The sequence below is a fragment of the Amblyomma mixtum genome, chromosome 3, assembly GCF_055824585.1.
Source record: "Amblyomma mixtum isolate Tamu chromosome 3, ASM5582458v1, whole genome shotgun sequence".
NCBI lineage: Eukaryota > Metazoa > Arthropoda > Arachnida > Ixodida > Ixodidae > Amblyomma > Amblyomma mixtum.
In genome coordinates, this window is record NC_143014.1 from 406,636,228 (window position 1) to 406,654,810 (window position 18,583).

General features: G+C 44.3%; 1 protein-coding gene across 1 annotated transcript; it reads right to left on the bottom strand.

Moving 5' to 3' along the window:
* Positions 1-9,230: 9,230 nt before the first annotated feature.
* Positions 9,231-17,491, bottom strand: LOC149357510 (uncharacterized). The gene is made up of 11 exons (XM_089584787.1): positions 17,395-17,491; positions 17,217-17,313; positions 16,733-16,985; positions 14,925-15,291; positions 14,358-14,528; positions 14,067-14,253; positions 12,655-12,798; positions 11,819-11,917; positions 11,591-11,762; positions 11,345-11,493; positions 9,231-11,292 (listed from the first exon to the last, which is right to left on the bottom strand). Exons 3-11 carry the CDS (start codon positions 16,954-16,956, stop codon positions 11,051-11,053), a joined length of 1,755 nt encoding a protein of 584 aa, XP_089440913.1. The 5' UTR covers positions 16,957-16,985; positions 17,217-17,313; positions 17,395-17,491; the 3' UTR covers positions 9,231-11,050.
* Between the last annotated feature and the right edge of the window lie 1,092 nt (positions 17,492-18,583).

Consider the following 18,583-nt stretch of genomic DNA (forward strand, 5'->3'; position numbering starts at 1 on the left):
ACAGCACAGGTCTCATAATCCTGGTGAAATCTTTTCCTGTAGCTTCGCGTTCTAAGACGCCCTGATCTCACTGCAAACAGCGGGACCTTGCTTCTTCAATTGCCACAGAACAACTGATTCCTGATTTCACGTTTCCATTCTCTGCGCAGGTCCAGAGCCCGATTTTTTCCATTAAATTTATCCATTACTTTTAACCCTCTGCCTTATTTATCAGGCGTTCGGGGCTGTTTATTTCTTCGCTATGGCTTCCTGCATAATCACTAGTTGTCTTTTTAGTCCTTTTCCTCCCCTCTGAGCCAATGCTTTTTCTGTACAAGTACTTAAACCCTTTGACTGGCCATATCTTTTCGTCCACTTTCCTCAGGCCTTCTTCATACAATATTTTACATTTTGCTTCCCGCGCTTCAAATAGTGCCCAGCCCAAGTACCCTTTGCGTTATTAGTCGTTCTGCAATGGGCACTTAATGCTGATGTTAATCTGTCGCCAACTTTCGCTTTATTTCCAGACCATAGTGAACTACCCTTAAGCCCAAAACCGCATCCCCAAATGTAAGCTCTGGCACTATTATTCTATTCGAAATACCTGTCAGCACTTCGTACCTGTTGTACCCTCAATAACGCTTTTACGCTTCACTACCACGGAATCTCTTTGCCCTTTCGCCCTAGTAGTCTGTTCGTGCTTTTCCAAGTTCATCTTTCCTTCATTTACCCATACTACGAGATATACTGTCGCCCTTGGTATCTGACTGCCTTGTAGTACAGTAAGCTCCTGATCAGTGGTATCATTAAATATCATCGTCAAGCATGACTTATTTTTGCTGAAAACAAAACTAGAGCGCAGCCTTAGAGCGCGAATTTTCGAAGCCTAACACACCCCTGTCGTAAGTGAACACGCATGCGCCATATGTTGGAGAACAGAATAGGCTTGGGTTGGTTGGTAATTCATTGTAACACAGTAATCACAGCGCGGGAAGAACACAGGAAAAAGACAAGAAGAGCGCTTGTCCCGTCTCGTCTTTGTCCTGCGTTCTTCCCGCGCTATGATTACTGCGTTGCCATATGTTGGATACTTGCACACTAACGACAAGGTGTAGACAGCGCGGAAGCTGCCTTGGCTTCTTGCACGTGCGTGATAATGTGGACATCGCTCTCATGTGACGCTCCGTGGAGCTGTGAGTTGCGTTCATCACGCGTTCGTGTGTTCGCCTAAGTGGACAGTCCTATACGCAATTGTGTACATGACGTCTGAAATGGTTAAAGCAACAGTAGGAACACCCTCACTGAGATACGTCAAGTGCTGCGCTGACGACGTACCCGGGAGGAAACCATTTCTGGGATCGTTGTGTGCTTCCTCCGATCCGCCAGTCACACCCTTGGAGATGTCCACAAGTGTCAGGACGACCTATCTGCCTCACTGAAAATGACATTTTTTGCCTTTATAGCTTATGGTAGGCTCCCAGAAAACTTCGTGAAATAAATGTTTATTACACGCAAGGTGTTCTGGATGTGATGTGCTAAAGATTACAAAAAATATTTCGGAAGGGCGCCTCGGACGACGTGGAGAGCTTTCTATCCTCTATAAAGGCAATAAGAGGCCGATAAATGCAGTCATATTTCATCCAGCTATCTTTTCACTGTTTTCTTGAAAGAGATGGCACGTAGAAGCACTTATTTGGCAGGAGATGACGCAGCACTAGCAGGGCTGTCATCATTACGGTACAGCAGTTTTTCCTTGTTTTTTTTTGTCTTAACTGTGTCACTTACCCTTACAGCTTGCTGTGCAGCATACCGATTCTGTTCTTATTTAGGGCTGCTACGCATTAGAAAAAGAGCAAGTAAATGAATGTAGCTGAGTAGGATATTGATCATCAAGTTTAAAGTATCAAGACAAAAAAACGAATGCATACAGAAAATTGTGTCAATAATCTGAGGAGCTCAATTAAAAGTGGCAGAATCCAAACGAGAGCGCGCACTCTGTATTTGAGCAAGAATATGGCTTCCGCTGTTTCATGGTTTGATAAACTTTAGCGTTGCTGCTTTAATCTTGTAAAAGAAATCATCATCATCATCAGCCTGACTACACCCACTGCAGGGCAAAGGCCTCTCCCATGTCTCTCCTACCAACCCTGCCCTTTGCCAATCGCGGCCACCGTATCCCGCAAACTTCTTAAAGGGGCCCTGCAACACTTTTTTCATATGCTTTAGATGATTTCTTCATGACACGCAGATACCGAATCAAAAAGAATTACTGGAATCGGTGCACTAGAACGGGAGTTATTAAGGAATGAATTTTCAAAATACAAGCAAACAAAAAACTGCCCTCGACTCAAATTTTCCCGGTCTTCTCTTTGCCGTTTCACTCACCCAATGACGACAAGCGGCGAGACCAATCGAAACAGCGTGCACGAGCACGTCACCACAACGTCCCGGAAGATAGCTTCTCATGGTTTCCTGGTCCCTGTAACACGTTTCCGCTGACGCTGACGGCGTCGTTTCTATGGTTACAAGCACGTGGGCGCTCGACTCGTGTCAACAAACAGCTGCAACACAGAAGTTGCGGATCGCTGAAGAATGGCCTTCCCCGATCTGACAGTGTTGGAGCGCGAAATACTGAGACGGAGCGAAGGTCTGCGCCTTACTCCTTACGAGGATACGCCGAGAAACAACGCAGACCGCTCTAGCCCACCTTCGAGCCCTCCGAGCGACAGCGGCGATTGTCCGACCACGCCGCCGCCACCGCCGCCGCCCGGGGATCCTTCGCAAGCCGACGATGCTCACTGGTAAAAGAGAAGCGATCTGCTGCTTTTGCATTCTTCCTTTGCAACGAAACGAACGCTTGGTGAATATGTAATAGCTTTATTCTATCAATTCCACATCGGACCGTAGTACGGACGGATGGAAGTAGCTCTTGAAACAGTACTGCATGTCTTGCTGGACATGCCAGTTCTCGCACTCAGAAATGTTCCGATAGAATCATTGTGCCTATATTACGTTTGTTGCATACAGGTGTCGGTGCGGACACTGTCGGCCTATGCCAACGGTGGCGGAGCGGCTCTGCTGTAGGGACCTCATGCAGTGCGTAGCCCGGACGGATGACTGCATCTGTGAAGATGATTATTTTTTTATCCTCTGCTTGGACGCTGAGGTATTGCGTGTTTCTTACGCTGACCTCATTGAAAGGGAACAAGAACCAGATATGGAAATCCACAAGTATCTTCCGCGCCGCGTTATCTGTCCTATCGACATTAGCGGCGGTTCGCGAGTTGCGTTCAGCATAATTCGAATTTCCTAGTTCGTAATCAGGCCTCGTAACGTTGAAAGTATGCCGTTATCACATTCGCTAAAAACGAGTCTCATGGTGCGCACCAGAAGCAGACATGCTTTTCTATGTACCTTTCCAATACCTATCACAAAATGAACAAGGGAGGGGAAAACCTCAGTTTGCTAGAGCCAACGTTTCGACAAGGGGACTTGTCTTCGTCTGAGGTTTTCCCCTCCCTTGTTCATTTTGTGATCGCCAAGGACCATCTACCGCACCCTCTCTCTACCCTTTCCAATACCTAGTTGTTGCTAGGACCAACATCATTGTCTCTTCGCCAGCTAGTTGGAGCGCGCATCAGGTTGTTCAGTTAGAGTTTTGGCAGCTTCTGCAACTTCCTAGGTCAACAATGAGTGCATCGTGCAACAGCTTTATTGCTTCCACTAATGCAGTTTTTTATGTATGTGCAAAGAGCAACATCAATAGTGAATGATGAATTTCATACCCTAGAACATTCCAATATTTACAGGTTCTCCAGAATTCAGAGAGAACTTACGGTGGCATACTTGTCAATAGATTGCATGCTGGCTGTTTTGATTGAAACTCTATGCATTGGAATTGAGGAAATCCAGAGATCACTATGAGGCCCATTTTTTGTTCCAGGCGATATCGTTATGTGGCCTACCGCCAATTTACAAGATGGATATGGGGGCGTCTAGGGATTGGCCAACGAAAAGTGATCCCTTCATGTGCTGTCTGGACAATTCGGAAGATGTTTCCCTCTGAAACATATATCGGATTTAAATATCCGGAACTGTAGATGCTGATCTTCTTTCGTTCAAATTTAAGCAGCGCTAACTTTTAGGACAAACACACAGAGGACATGACAGGACGGGCGCTGTCCTGTCATGTCCTCTGTGTGTTCGTTCTAAAAGTTAGCGCTGCTTAAATTTGAACGAAATAAAATGCATAACCGACTAGCCCCGCAACGTGTTTTACTATGTAGATACTGAATCTGGAAATACACACAGAGTTGCAATAAATGCACAGTAAGCAGTGGTCCTGCTTTAGTCACTGTGCAAAACGGTCATCTGGATTACAGCACATGGTAACAAGAAGACAAGAAGTAATCAGTATGCCAGGCATAGGCAGAACATAATATAAGTATAGGGAGCTCCAACATGAAAGGAAACAAAGATGAGCAGTCCATTAATTGAGCTAACTTTTTCCAGCTTTGAGCTTTCGTGGTGAAATTACAAAACATTTGGCTTTTGTGCAAAATCTTGCTTTTCACACATCATGGGATTATGCTCATGGCTGTACTGTCAGGCCAGAGTGGCCCAAGTAAGGAGAGCTGAGAGAAACTCATTGACTAAATGGACACCTAACAGCAGGAGCCAGTGTTCTGGATGAGGCATGGCAGTTTATTGGCATCGCATAAGGACACAGTCACAACATGGACATATCATTGATATAATAGCCAGTCCACAAGTACACGTCGACAGAACAGGTTTAAAACAAAATTTGCTAATAGCAGCCACAAATAAATCCATAATAAGGGAGTAATTACTCATTGGCATCCACCCGAGCGCAGCTGGACGGCTGCAAAGGAAAGCTATACAGCTTTCTCAGAAACTTCGTAGTTAAAGAAAAATTCGTCCTGGTCCGGGGACGAATTTTTCTTTAACTACGAAGTTTCTGAGAAAGCTGTATAGCTTTCCTTTGCAGCCGTACGGCTGCGCTCGGGTGGATGCCAATGAGTAATTACTCCCTTATTACAAATCTACTCCACCTTGGGGGATTCCCCTAAAAACATTTGACCAAATAAATCTAATTACTCATTCTCACTTCCTTGCCAAGAAAATGGGACAAAATCTTACAGTGAAGAATCAACACAAAAAGAAATGTATGTTGTCTACCGACCACCCAGTTCAAATTTACAACAGTTTTACAGTACTACGGAGACCATTCTTTCCGCTTTGAACACCAGAAACTATAATTCTGTAATAATTACTGGCGACTTCAATATAGACACTCATGGAAACCTAAATACAGATTACTCTTTGTTATTCCAATTATATAATTATAAGAATAAAATCTCTGAGCCGAAGAGAATTACAAAAACCTTAGCCACCACCATCAACCATATCCTATGCAATCATAATAATATGCAAGCAGGTGAATACACTACGAGTCTTACAGATCACTGTCCTGTCTTCACATTTGTATCCAAAGATAGAAACATAACCATAAATGAATCACATCCACACAAAGGTCGAATAAATTACTCGCTCCTTCATGAGAAAATCGAGAAAATAAATTTCTCTCGTATACTCAATGCAGACAATAATACCGAATTGACAAATTTGTGGCTATCCTTTCCACTGTCATTTCTGAATGCACTACATACAATCATCGAAGATGTCAGCAGCCGCTATGCCCAATGGATGACAAAGGCGATACTAAGCGCCATTAAGGAAAACGATGCTTGGTATTGAAAGTGGAAGAAACAAAAACAAAATGTGCATTATTTACAACAGTTTCAGAGCTCCCGTAATACTGTCGTCGCAATGATTCGGAAGACGAAAAAAAGAGTTCAACGCACTGTTGATGCATAAAGCTCAGGGTAATTCTAAAAGTATGTGGGCTATTATTAAAACTATAGAGAATGTTTACTACATTTGAATTGGAGTGAAAGCAGGGATTTGTGCCACGTAGAAGACGACGGTGAGCAGCCAATGCCACGGGACGAAGCAGATTGAAGTTGATGAAGACGGTGCTCTCCAATGCATAGCGCGAGAGGGTGGTGCAGTTTAACGCGAGGCGTGTTGGCTGCGGCGATAGCCTAGTGGTCTTGCTGAGCAGTCCTCAAAAGGAGATCTGTTCGCGCAGCCGTGGGCTCGACTCCCAGTCATGGATATTGATTCAATTTCTTTCTCTTTTTCATGGTTTCACCTCGAACTCTGCTAAAGGCCAAATTTACAAGGTCCGCGATTGAAGCCCAAGGTCCCCTAGTGAAGCTTTCGCTTCAATATCATTAGTGCGCCTGTGAAAAGAGTTATTGCTCTGGACCAAGCTGACACCGAACAAACTGATGTCTTCAATACATACTTTACAAATGTTCGACCAGGTCTAGCACACTGTATGCCACATGAGGCATGTGATGTTAATTACCCATTATTACGCAGCATATTTTGTCTTAAACCTATAGAATATATTACAGCACAAAGTATATTAGCTGATATGAATGATAACAAGGAAGCTGACAGTGACACTGTCAAGGCTTTATAAGATAATGTTGACCTACTCTGTCCTGCGCTTTCAGCAACATTCAATTGTGATATAGAGTGTGGTACATGCCTCGAAATTCTAAAGATTGCAAAAGTATCTCCTCTATATAAATGTGGCAGTGTTAATGACCCTGGCAGCTATCAGCCAATTCCTGTAGTGAGTGCCATTAATACTGTGTTTGAGCAGGTAATTTCTATTCAATTAAAAGAGTACCCGAACACAAAGAACATTTTAAATGAATCACAGCACGGCTTCAGCTCGCTCTACATCATCAGCAGTATTAGTTATCTCAACATATAAACGAAGCATTCCACAATGAATTAGCTGCTGTAATATTTCTAGACCTCAAGAAGGCTTTCAACACAGTTATTCATTCCATACTCCTTAAGAAATTAGAATATTACGGATTCAGAGCTAGCACTCACAATTTCTAGTTACGTAGTCAACCCATAGCAGTTTGTTAGAATCAATAACTTTGTCTTCATAATCTTCTGTTATAACAGGTGTGCGTTAGGGATCCGTTCTAGGTCCCATTTTGTTTTCTTTACATGTTAACGATTTTCCTTCAGCTCGCATTTCTGCCAAAGCAATCATGTATGTGGACGATACTACACTAGTGTTTACAGGTCAGTCACTTTAGGAAGTAATGTACGCTGCTAATACAGCGCTACTTCATCTTTCATCTTGGTTAAGAGCAAACAAACTTACACTAAACAAAGCAAAAACTAAATACATGCTTTTCCATTCCTGACATATCTACGTTAACAGAGGATCTCTGCAAATATATCTCGATGATGGCACTTTAGAGCAGGAGAACAACACTGTCGGGGAGGCCCTTAGCACTTTTCAGTAGTTCTGTTTCGATGCTGCAGACAGTATGCATGCAATAAAGCACTTATGAAAATGTGAAAAAAAAAGTAATCGTCGTGCCGCTCTCATCTCAAAAGCAAGCAACAATTATCGGTTATAACAATGGTATTTCTATGGCATTTCAATATTGTTATAAGTGGGTTTGACTGTATGTCACAATCACTCATTACCATTTACCATGTTTGCGATTCCTACACGCAACACTAGAAATGCCACTAACATAAACTTTAATTTACCAGTTACCCAAAACACGTATGGCCAACACAAATTCAGCATCACAGTACAAAGATAGGGAGCACTTTACCAATAGAGGTGCAGACGGCCAATAACTTTGTGTTTTTCATAAAAACGTTGTATATACTGTTTTTGTAGTCACATTGTGTTATTCCTGCATTGATGAATAATTCCTGTCATTGTGATTGATTTGTAACCAGTGCACGATTCTTCAACTGTATTGATCACTGCTACACATATGCATGTGTACGATATGGGCCTAAACTAGCTTTGGCTATGGGCCCAAAAGTTTTTTGCTCATGTTTGCTGTATGCATTCATGGTGAAATAAACAGTCTAATGTCTTTTTACTCTACCCTCAACTCATAAAATTCATATTTCACTCACTATTCCCTTTCTAACAGACATGGGCCTTTTGATTGGTCTGTGCGATGCTTTGTCTTGAGGACAAGCAACATAGCTCAGGGCATCCCCACAACAATGGCCTTCTGTCCCCATTCAAAGAAACCATGTAGTAACCATTTTCAGTTTAGAAGAAAATGCAGCTGCTATTACCCTGCAGAAATAGGACAGAAAAAAGTCACTTGAATGAAACACATCTATACTCTTTTGTGACGGAACAGCGCAAAACACCGAGACAAGAGACAAGCGCTGACTACTTACAACTGGTTTTTATTTCGAAGAAACACTGCTTCTTATACCTTCTTCTCCCCCTCAAAAAAACAACAAATGCGTCACAACCATATCGTTCAAGCGTCCAAAAAAACATAAGATAAATAATCACAGAGATTTATAATCACATTTTTAACATTTCAAATTCTTTCTTAGTCAAAGCAACAGACGGCGTGCTGACACAATCGTCGCGCAGACTCGCTATCGAAGCTGCCTCGATTATTTCCCTGACTAACTGGTCTTTGTGATTAGCCAAAGCTTTGCATTTCTGGAAAACAGGTGCACAACTTGTTGAAGGGCAATCTCTGCAATGAATTCCCAGGTTCCGGCAAGCTTGCTCGAAATTAGTTTTCTGTTCTAGTAGCCTTTCGTTCATGCACCTACCAGTCTGCCCTATGTATTGTTTACCACATGCCACTGGCAACGAATAAACAAGGCCTTCGGTGCACTCCACAAAGGGGGTTCGATGCTTTATCGTGCATCCCTGCTTCTTTTTGGTCGGGTCGGAATTGACTCGTCTGCACAGACTTTTGAGTTTGTTAGGAGCAGTCATCACTACATTCACGCCAGCTTTTGGACCTATGCTCTTCAGGCGATGGGAAACGTTGTGAATATACGGTATTGCTACTACCGGCCTCCTTTCTTTTTGTTTCTTTGCCTCATCTTGCTGCTCGGGCCTAGCCTGCATCAGGTGCTTTTTCATCTGCTTGGCAACAGAAACCAAAAGGTGCGAGGGGTAACCCGACGCTTGAACGATATGGTTGTGACGCATTTGTTGTTTTTTTGAGGGGGAGAAGAAGGTATAAGAAGCAGTGTTTCTTCGAAATAAAAACCAGTTGTAAGTCAGCGCTTGTCTCTTGTCCCGGTGTTTTGTGCTGTTCCGTCACAAATGAATAATCAACATGCCCAAGCTGCTGTCCTGGCTGATCTATACTCTGTCTGTCTAAGGCAGATCACTTCATGCTAGGCACTGCATATAAACATACATTTGTAACGTACAATTTGCATATCGCTTCACATGCTGTATAAGCACAGGACAACAAAAACTGGTAGCCTTACTTGCATAGACGTACAGTCGTCCAGACAAGTTTATGAGATGTGGATTTTCAGTAAAAAAATTCTGCTTTCAGTCTCCAGCCAGTCAGTGGGTATTATCGCAGCGGATAGAACAAAGTACTGCATGGGCTCAGACCAGCCCGAGGTGGTGCCAACTGACACTCAGAATCAGATTAATAATACAAAAAAGGAAAAATCATTAAATCAATCAGGATATAAAATTCAAGAGGGAGGTTTTAAGTCCCACATCAACAACAATAATTCTAGATCAGTGAGTCAAAGGTACCGAGCGCCCAGCTGAAGTAGTGGGCCCGTGCCAGACTCGGGCACATATACAGGCTGGTCACATTTTTGGATCAAGTACACTATGGGCACGTTCTAGCCCTTAACCTAGAGACAAAGGTGAAGCCACCCCTATGATCAGATCAAAGACAAAAATTCAATGTCTTTGTAAAGAGGAAGATGGGCAGCGGCGGCATGGCAGTCTTTCGACATCGTCACGAACCATTATTCCCTGTGTTAGTTGGCCTCCTTGAAAGACCCTGCAGGCCGCCGCGCTCGCTGGGCCCTATGCCTACAAGAATACGATATCTGTGTCATCTATCCTTCCATGCGAAAACACGACGCTTTGTCCCGCTCGCTGATGCTGCCTTCGACTCGCAAGTCAATTGCGTTTCGCTGTCGTTTCTCACAGATACCATGGGCAGCAAGCAACAAAAGGACCCCTGGATATCATCTCTCATGCGTTTTCTCCCCAATTCCTAGGCAGCACCTGTGCCTCATGTCCTGCGCCGCCAGGCTGCTCACTTCGCCATTCGCGATGGTCTCCTGTATCGCCGTAACTACCGGCCCGAAGTGGTTGCTTGTCATCCCTGCCCATTTTTGGTCGACATTCTGCACCCTCTTTCACAATGACCCACAGTCTGCTCATGCCAGTGCCTATAACACATGCACACAACTCCGTCTCCACTATCATTGGTGCGTTATGTCCACCTATGTTCGTAAGTACGTCTGCTCGTGCCCTGACTGTCAATGTCGCAAGCCCGCTCCTCACCACTTCGTCAGCCTGATGCAGCCTCTCCCTTGCCCTTCCCGGCCTTTTGACCGTGTTGGGATTGACCTCTGCAGCCCCCTTCCTTACAATGCTCCTGGCAACCGCTGGGTTATTGTAGCCGTCGACCACCTCACACAGTAGGCCGAAACAGCAGCCATTCCTGCTGCTACGGCGCCACACGTTGCACCTTTCATCTTGCATCACTTCATTCTTTGCCATGGAGCACCCCGGGAAGTGCTGAGCAACCATGGGCACATCTTTCTGTTTGAGGTTGTGGAATCCCTTCTCCCAGCAATGTAAGATCACTCACCATACCGCCACGGCCTACCATCAGCAGACTAACGGTCTGACGGAACGGTTTAACCGCACCTTGGACAATATGCTATGCTGTCCATGTACGTGTCTTCCGACCATTCCGACCGGGACAGGATCCTGCCCTTCATTACCTACGCCTACAACACCGCCACGCAAACCACCACTGGCTTCTCACCGTTTTTTTCTTCTCTACGGGCGAAAACCTTCCTCACCGCTCGACACCATACTTCCTTACCGGCCTGACAAGTCTGACTGCACAATGTGAAAACGGTGAAACACAAACTCCAAAAAGGCTGCATCTTAGAAACTGCATGAATCAGCCCTGCTTGTTGACGGATGAAGCCCCACTCCATCTGCAGCTGCATTTTTGGCAAATCGCGATCGGCGCGTGGCAATGAGCTCTTGCTTTGAGCGCCTAGGCTCCTGAAGCTGGCTCATGGTGACGTTTCGGCTGTTGGCACTTCTCTCACTCTGTGCCTCCCTGAATGAAGGGGAAGAGTTGCAAATGTCCACAACTTTTTCCATCAGTAGTGGAATGTACCCTGCAAAAGAAAACGGTGTTACATAATGTTCATCTGAAGTTGCTGTATGTACCATAAGTTGTTGCGGTCTTGACTGGGCACACAACTTCTTCTCCTTTCTTTGCCTTCAAAACCTTCCTCTTCCATTTTTTTTCTCCATCTCTGGTCACTGCCTGTGCACGACCAGCGTTCTCATTATGGTGGAGAATGGCTAGCTGGGTCCTATTCATAAAAAAAAGGAAGGGGTACAGGTAGAAAGACATACTTAGGGTTACTCCACAATATAAGTAAGCAAACCAGCTGTAAGTAAGTGACGTACCGTGTACGCATCATGTCTGGTGAAAACGACACAGACTTTGGGGCAAACCTAATCAACAGGCTGTGGAATGATTCCAAGCTGTATGTCTGCCCACTTGCCGAAAGCTTGTGTATGTCTTTCAGAAGTGTCTTTTCTGATGCTACAGCAACGAGCCTTGCAAAAGCTGGTGTGCCTGAAAAGTTTTCAATTCTGAATGGATGCAACTAGAAGCACAAAACAGGACCATACCTGGTGAGAGCCACTTCCCATCTGGTATGCTACCATGCAGGCACCTTGGGTACGGGTCACCGTGGCCAGAGTGGATGTTCACAACATGGTTCAGCATGCCTAAAAAAATACATTCATGAGCATACACTGATATGTCCTGGCAGCGAAAGTCAGTGTTCGAAAAACATTTCTGCCTCCTGTTGAGATCACTGCACAAAATCAGATCTTGTTTGACATTAAAAGAGTATTCAAGAACAGAAGTAGTCTACCCAAGTCACCACAGAGTGTGGAGAAGCATGACACTCGTATCTCAAAAACACTAACCAGAAACTGTCTCTTGCACTTTTATATCCTAATAATTCCACCTTTTTACTGCAGGCATCGTACCAATAACACCTTTATTTTCCCTCCATCTATATGACATTTCTTAGCCAGTGCTCACTGTGTGCATGAAACAAATAAGCTGTTTACGTGTCACACTTGCAAACAAGTGACCTGATATGATTTCAGTGCAAGTTTTTCTAACACTGCACCATTCCAGCTCTGAGTCAGTGTTGAAATTTGGCTATATTGAAAGGTGGCAGGAGGATCAAAGCTTTCACAGGAAGCATGAAATGTACACTCTTATCCCATTTTTCTTTCTTTTCCAGCGCTGAACAGCGGAAGTTCGCTAAGGCAGCCCACATGCACATGAGCATGTGACTGCTAATCTGCCATGATTCTCTGAACTGCTGGCAGTGCATAGCTCATCACTGAACAATAGAGAACATGCTTAATGACAAGTGTATCAGCATCACTGAACGTGGTTCAGCCACTTGCAACTGCCTCATGATAAAGGAATGATTGTGCAAACTCACTTTTCCACAAGGCCACCAGTAGTTCTCCATCCCCTGCACTCACAGCAGCGCACCAGTACAGATGATTGACTACAGGCTGGACCCAGTGACGAAGGTCACCACATCCGGCTTTTTTGCTTGCTGCAGTCAACCTTTTCTTTATTGCTGTAATTAAGATTGTTAGGGAATCAGGTTTTTTTTTCACGAACTTCTATGCACATCATAAACGTGTCCCTTACTGAAAATGATGTACAACATGAACTACGTAGTGCTAAGAGACAAGGACATTAAGAATTCACAGAGCAAAACTCATTTGTAATAAGCAAGTGCTTGTTATAACTGCAACTAATATAAAAGGCTCCACTGTATTTCAGGTTTAAGATGCACCACCACATCCAAGTATCTACTCTAGAAAAACATATTCCACAGGATGATTATCAGGACAGCAGAAACTATGTGCCAAGTGGTAATACATTTGCGAAAATAAATATGTTTCCCTACGTTTACTCAGTATATCTGATTAAACTCTGTTTTAGCTCTTGCAACAAGTAAAAATGCAGCCATGCCTAAATGGAAAACAAGATAAGCAGAGGTACAGCAGCCATAACATGTATCCAGACAATGGACCACAGACCGGTCAAGCGGGATCGACTGCGCATGGGCCAGTCTGCAACAGCATCTGTACAGTGAGTCAAAATGGTACATAAGCCAGACTGGAGGCAACCACGATTCCATGACATGCCTGCATGCACTCTTTTTTTTGGGAGGGGGGGGGGGGGGGGGCCGAGAATTTCACAGCGGTTGGATGCAGTTCTGTTTGGGTGATATTTCAGTCTTAAGTGCAATGCTGGCTTCTAACAAGTGCCGTGAGCGATCAGTGGACACATCCAGCACACTGTATGTTGCGAGCGCCGCACCTGATCAGTTTTACAATTATGCTGGCTCTTGGTTGATACTAGTCTGTGCGAAAACCAGCCGTGAACCTATGCAAGCAAACAAGATACTAACATTGCACCTAATTACTATTGTCCCATAGTTTGTTGCGTCATTGATCACACAAATTCTGCTTCTGGAAAAATGCAAGGAACTCCTGTACCATTCCTTTGGCAGCTATGAGTGGATTGAGCATGCGTGCAGCCTCTCGCAGAGCTGCATTCATGAATAAAGCAGCCAGTAAAAATGCTGCAGCACTTTTTGCCCGATGCGGTCTGCAGACCTGGTGTGGACATCATATACCAGAAATGAGATGTCATGTAGCACGTGATCTCTGGGCCAAAACACGTCTGTGGTCTGTCGTCTGGATACACCTATACATATGCTCCCAGAGCATGCACTCTGAAAATTGTGATTTTTTCTCAAATATACATTCTCATTCTTCAAATACAATTCTCATAGGTACAAAATGCTGTCAATTCATTACTGTGATCACTTACCTTTTGCAACATGCCACGTGTCGAATCTGTGGTCAATGCCAGGCTCTCGCGTTTGCATGTACTTCTTGACACCCACATGTCGGTCAGTTGTGAGTGAAGCAATCCGGACATCCTGCGATTTCAGTTCCTCCAAGCCTTTTATGAGACCATATTTTTCCATTGAATTGCTTGATGGAACTTCACTGCTCTGAAAGTGTGATGCATCCCAGAATTATACAGCTAACCTAAAGTGACAGCAGGATGCCATGCGAGTTGGCCAAATTCAAAAAGGCCAGAAAAAAAGACACCCACCTCTCCTAGCTGCACTTGAACAAAATGAACAACTTTGCAGGAAGATGTGTCCATAAAGTTGTAAGTTAAGTACTTTGCTGAGAAGCCAGGTGAATCACACCGCCCATCTCCAGCCAAGTGAACTTCACCTTGGAGCTCCTGCAGCACACTGGCTTGCTCCGCTTCCCACACCTGGCAGGGGAAAGAATGCAGCACAAGCTTGAAAAACTGAAGAAAGAAATCCCTCATATGCAACTGTTGAAATATACCTTGTTTCCACTTTACATTTTTTTACTTATTTCACTATCCATTACTTCCAGAACAAGGAAAAACCTGTGTTGCAAATGAAGTTGAATAAATTTTGATTTCATCTTCATATTCCACATGAAGACTTCATATAAATTGTCCTGTGCTTCCCAGCATGTGGCCTGCAGGTCTGGCCTACTCATTACCTGTTGACTTGCACACCACAGTTCGCACTGAATGCTCATAATAAAAATGTCATGAAAAATGCACCTATATTATAACACACACGCAACAGTTGCACAACTATGCAGTTACTTCTTTAAGACAGAATTCATTACGTACGTGTCTAACAGCTGGCTGCAAGATGAATGACTGGTACAGGTAGTAGCACCGGTCCGACGGCACACAAATGCCCACTTGTCGCAGCAGTCGCAGCACCTTTTCGTGGCCAGCCCCAGAAAAGCATATGGCAGCAGAGAGCAGAACGTTTCCCCCTGCCTTTCTACCAAACGTTGGCTGGCTGGCCCAAGATGACACGTGGTGTTGAGCGCAGACCGTACTCACGAAGAGTGCTGACCCAGATACTCTAGTGGAAATTTTGCACGTTGCTTGGCACTGCCTACAGGCTTGAAACAATTCCAACAAATTTTCCTCAAACACAATGAATTTGCGCTGGGTGTGTACGGGTGTGCTGGCAGACTGGCATCCCCTGAGGAAACATAAGTAACATCTCTTGTAATACATCCACAAAAAAGGTCAACTACAACTAGAACACAACACAGTAAAAGCCTGTTACTTCAAAATTCATTCATTTAAATTTCTAAGTCATTCGAACTGTGCGAAGTTTGTCCATACTCCATTTGCAACTATGTACATACATAGCCCATTATTTCGAATGCAAATCGGCTCTGCACTGATCGGAACTATGCGCCACCGCACCTGGATAGCCTGGGCACACTGCCTAGCAGCACCACAGCCACATGTATGCTCCCCAGGGTGCGCAGGCTCTATGGATATGTGGAGAGGATAAAATACTCATGCAAGGCTGAAAAGTGCTGGGGAACCAATGTTGGGGTGAACGAGAGGGGTGCTCAACAGCATAAAAGTGGCATAGTGATGTAAGCTACGACCTCCGAGATTTGTACCAGAGTTTTGCTTGTAGTCACTGCTCTTGACCGAATCAGTAGCTTGCTCTGTTAGCTTTTGTTGCTGAGCGATTGATAACATGACCAGTGTAGAGATACAATGAATGAGGCTGATCAATCGCTTCGCAACCTCTCCAGCACTCCAAAACTGCGGTTACACATTTAAAGCGCGGCATGTGCAAAACATTTGCATTGCATTTTTTTTTGCCCCCATTTGCAGTGCTTTCTGTGTCCCATTCCACGTGATTGGTTGCAGCTGTAGCCCCAAGTTAAACGTAAGCACTGTGTCACAGGACAGCAATTTAGAACATTTGGCTGCAGTAATTACCACGCCAAACACTTCATGAGAGGACTGAAATTGAGCCTGACATTGACGGCAGTCAAGTATCGAATCAAGTTGACAAAAAGCATGCTCAATTATTTAGAAGTTTGAGACAAGGAGCAGGACAGCTGGAAAATCTGGCAACATGTAACCATCATACTGATTGTCGCTTTTTGACTGAAACGGTCATGCAACCTGTGGGTTGTACAAATGTGAATTTGCAAGTCACAGCTGGCTGCACAACCATTTCGGTGTAAAAATGGCAATCATAGAATGGTCGCACGCTGCTCCATTTTCCAAACTTTTGACTAAGCTCAGAGTAGGTCGCATGCCCTTCAGAACACCGACACTGTCTGCACGAGTTTGAACATGCTGAACGCCACCCACAAAAACAGGCTTCAACTATTGCGTGGAGGGAAAGCAAACAAAAAGGCAATCACAGTATTTTCATAACAATACAATGGCTAATTTCACTACCTGAGTGTTTACCAATTGCAGTATACCACATTTTCTGCTCATTTTTGTTAGTTCGAACTTTGGTTCATTCGAAATTCATTGGCATTCTCACAAAATTCGAATTAATGAGCTTTTACTGCTTAGAGGACACTGTTTAAAATGCTAAAAATATCAATGGAGGAGTGAAGTGTTCAGGCAGAAAGTGTGGAAATGAAGAAGACACTTACAAAGATGACTCATCGCTCAATGGCTCATAAGTGTCATCAGCAGGGCATTTGATGGGGGAGGGCTCTACCAGTGAATGCAGTGAATCATTGAAATTCTCCACTGGCGTTGAACACCTTGCAGCTGAACGATCTTCAACAAACTGCAAAGACGTGTCCATCAAATCTAGAGGTGATTGACCTGCGCTGCTTGTTTGAGGCTCTGTTTGTGTCGATACGCTCCTCATAACCTTCACACTGAAGCTGGCTTGTACACCTGGGAATAAAGCAAGACATTTGGAATGGTGCTAGGCATGCTGAAGCATAATTATGAATTAAGAAGTGAGAATTCAAAGAATCTGTCAAGGTCAACAATGACTTCAATGACTAGATTATACAGCACGCACACTGCACTGATGGCATGTGACACTAGTGAATGCACAACTTATACACCACAACTGAATTGCTGCAAGGGGAGATAAAATAATTCTTGCCACTGCAAACTTACCTACAGACTTTGTGCCCACAGGAGTATCACATGTCTGTGTAGAGGCGTTGGCCAGCCTGCAGTAATCATGGTCTGTTGTGGACCAACTTGTTGAAGTCTGCAATGAAATAGTGGAGTGGAAATGATAAACTTCTGCATCAACATAACACCTGATTTCTCAGCAAATGTGTTCACGTACATTTTCTCCAGGTTGCTTTGGAGGGCCTGACGTGCCGAGCTTAACTGGTGACTCGGCACCAATTTGCACATTCGCTGCAATGCCGTGCACAAATGTAGTCTCCGTCAGAGGAATCTATAAAAAAAAAATTCTTTTTAACACTATTTTTTTGCATACAGCCCTCTGCACATAAAGTTACAAATCTCACGTGTGAGCTTGTGGTAGGTGATGGAACTTGTGGTGCTGAGGCAGTAAAGTCCACTTCAAATTCAGCTACGTACCCCTGGAATATAATGGGATGAGCTTAATATTAACTGAAAACTAGCAACATGAATCACCGGTTATCTACACCACACAATTCGAGAGCAGTAGTAGCTAGCCTATGCCAGCATGCTTACAGCACAGACCGTCTTCTCCATGAGAGGTGAAAGGGAGGCTTCAAAGCTGAGATAATGTCATGTGTAAACCACACTTAACTGCACTCTCTTTTGTCCTCTTTTTTTTATGAAATAAGTCGAAAATATGCATGGTCCAAATGGCAGCGCTCCCAGCCGACTCCTCCGCACTCGTCGTCCTTGACACCAGCAAGCACACAATGTAAAGAATAACTTGGATACCGTACAGATGTGAAAGCACTTCTTTACAGCAAAATTTAACGACTGCGGCGACATGCAAGTTACTGAAGATACCTTAGTGGAGGGCTCCTGATTAATTTTTACAGCCTGCTTTTTTTTACTTCCACTGACATAGTACTACACCACATACGGCCAAAATGCTAGTGCAGTTTATAGTACGCAGCAGAGCAAGAGCACTGAGTGCTCACTCACTGACCATCTTAAAACCACAGCAGTAAAAACAACCCAGCCTCAGTAAAGTGATACGCGCGTTGAAGTGGGGGGAATTATCATAGTTCATTGCTATGATAATGTTTCGCAAAATAAAGTAAACTACACTACACGATACTTGCCTCATCCGCTGATGCTCTTCCTGGAGTGCTTGACATTGCAGGCACTGTGGATGCAAGGGTGTTGCTCATCGGTACCGCTTCACATCGCAGGCGCCGTAACTTGTAACCGGCGTGTGCGAGAGCTTCCGGCGATCCTTCGAAGGCGTTTGGAGCGAAATGCGCCGAGCATACGCGCCTTTTCGGTTTGCTCTGGATTCCGAGCGCTTCCATCCACATTCTTTTACGCTCATTTTGAGCGGGAAA

Bases quoted from the DNA above. Each gene is read 5' to 3' on its own strand.
- LOC149357510 (XM_089584787.1), bottom strand. From the start codon at position 16,956: ATGAGGAGCGTATCGACACAAACAGAGCCTCAAACAAGCAGCGCAGGT. The intron at 15,292-16,732 runs GTAAGTGTCTTC...ATGTTTCCTCAG, and splicing joins TTGAGCGATGAGTCATCTTT to GGGATGCCAGTCTGCCAGCA. The intron at 12,799-14,066 runs GTAAGTGATCAC...TCTTAATTACAG, and splicing joins CACGTGGCATGTTGCAAAAG to CAATAAAGAAAAGGTTGACT.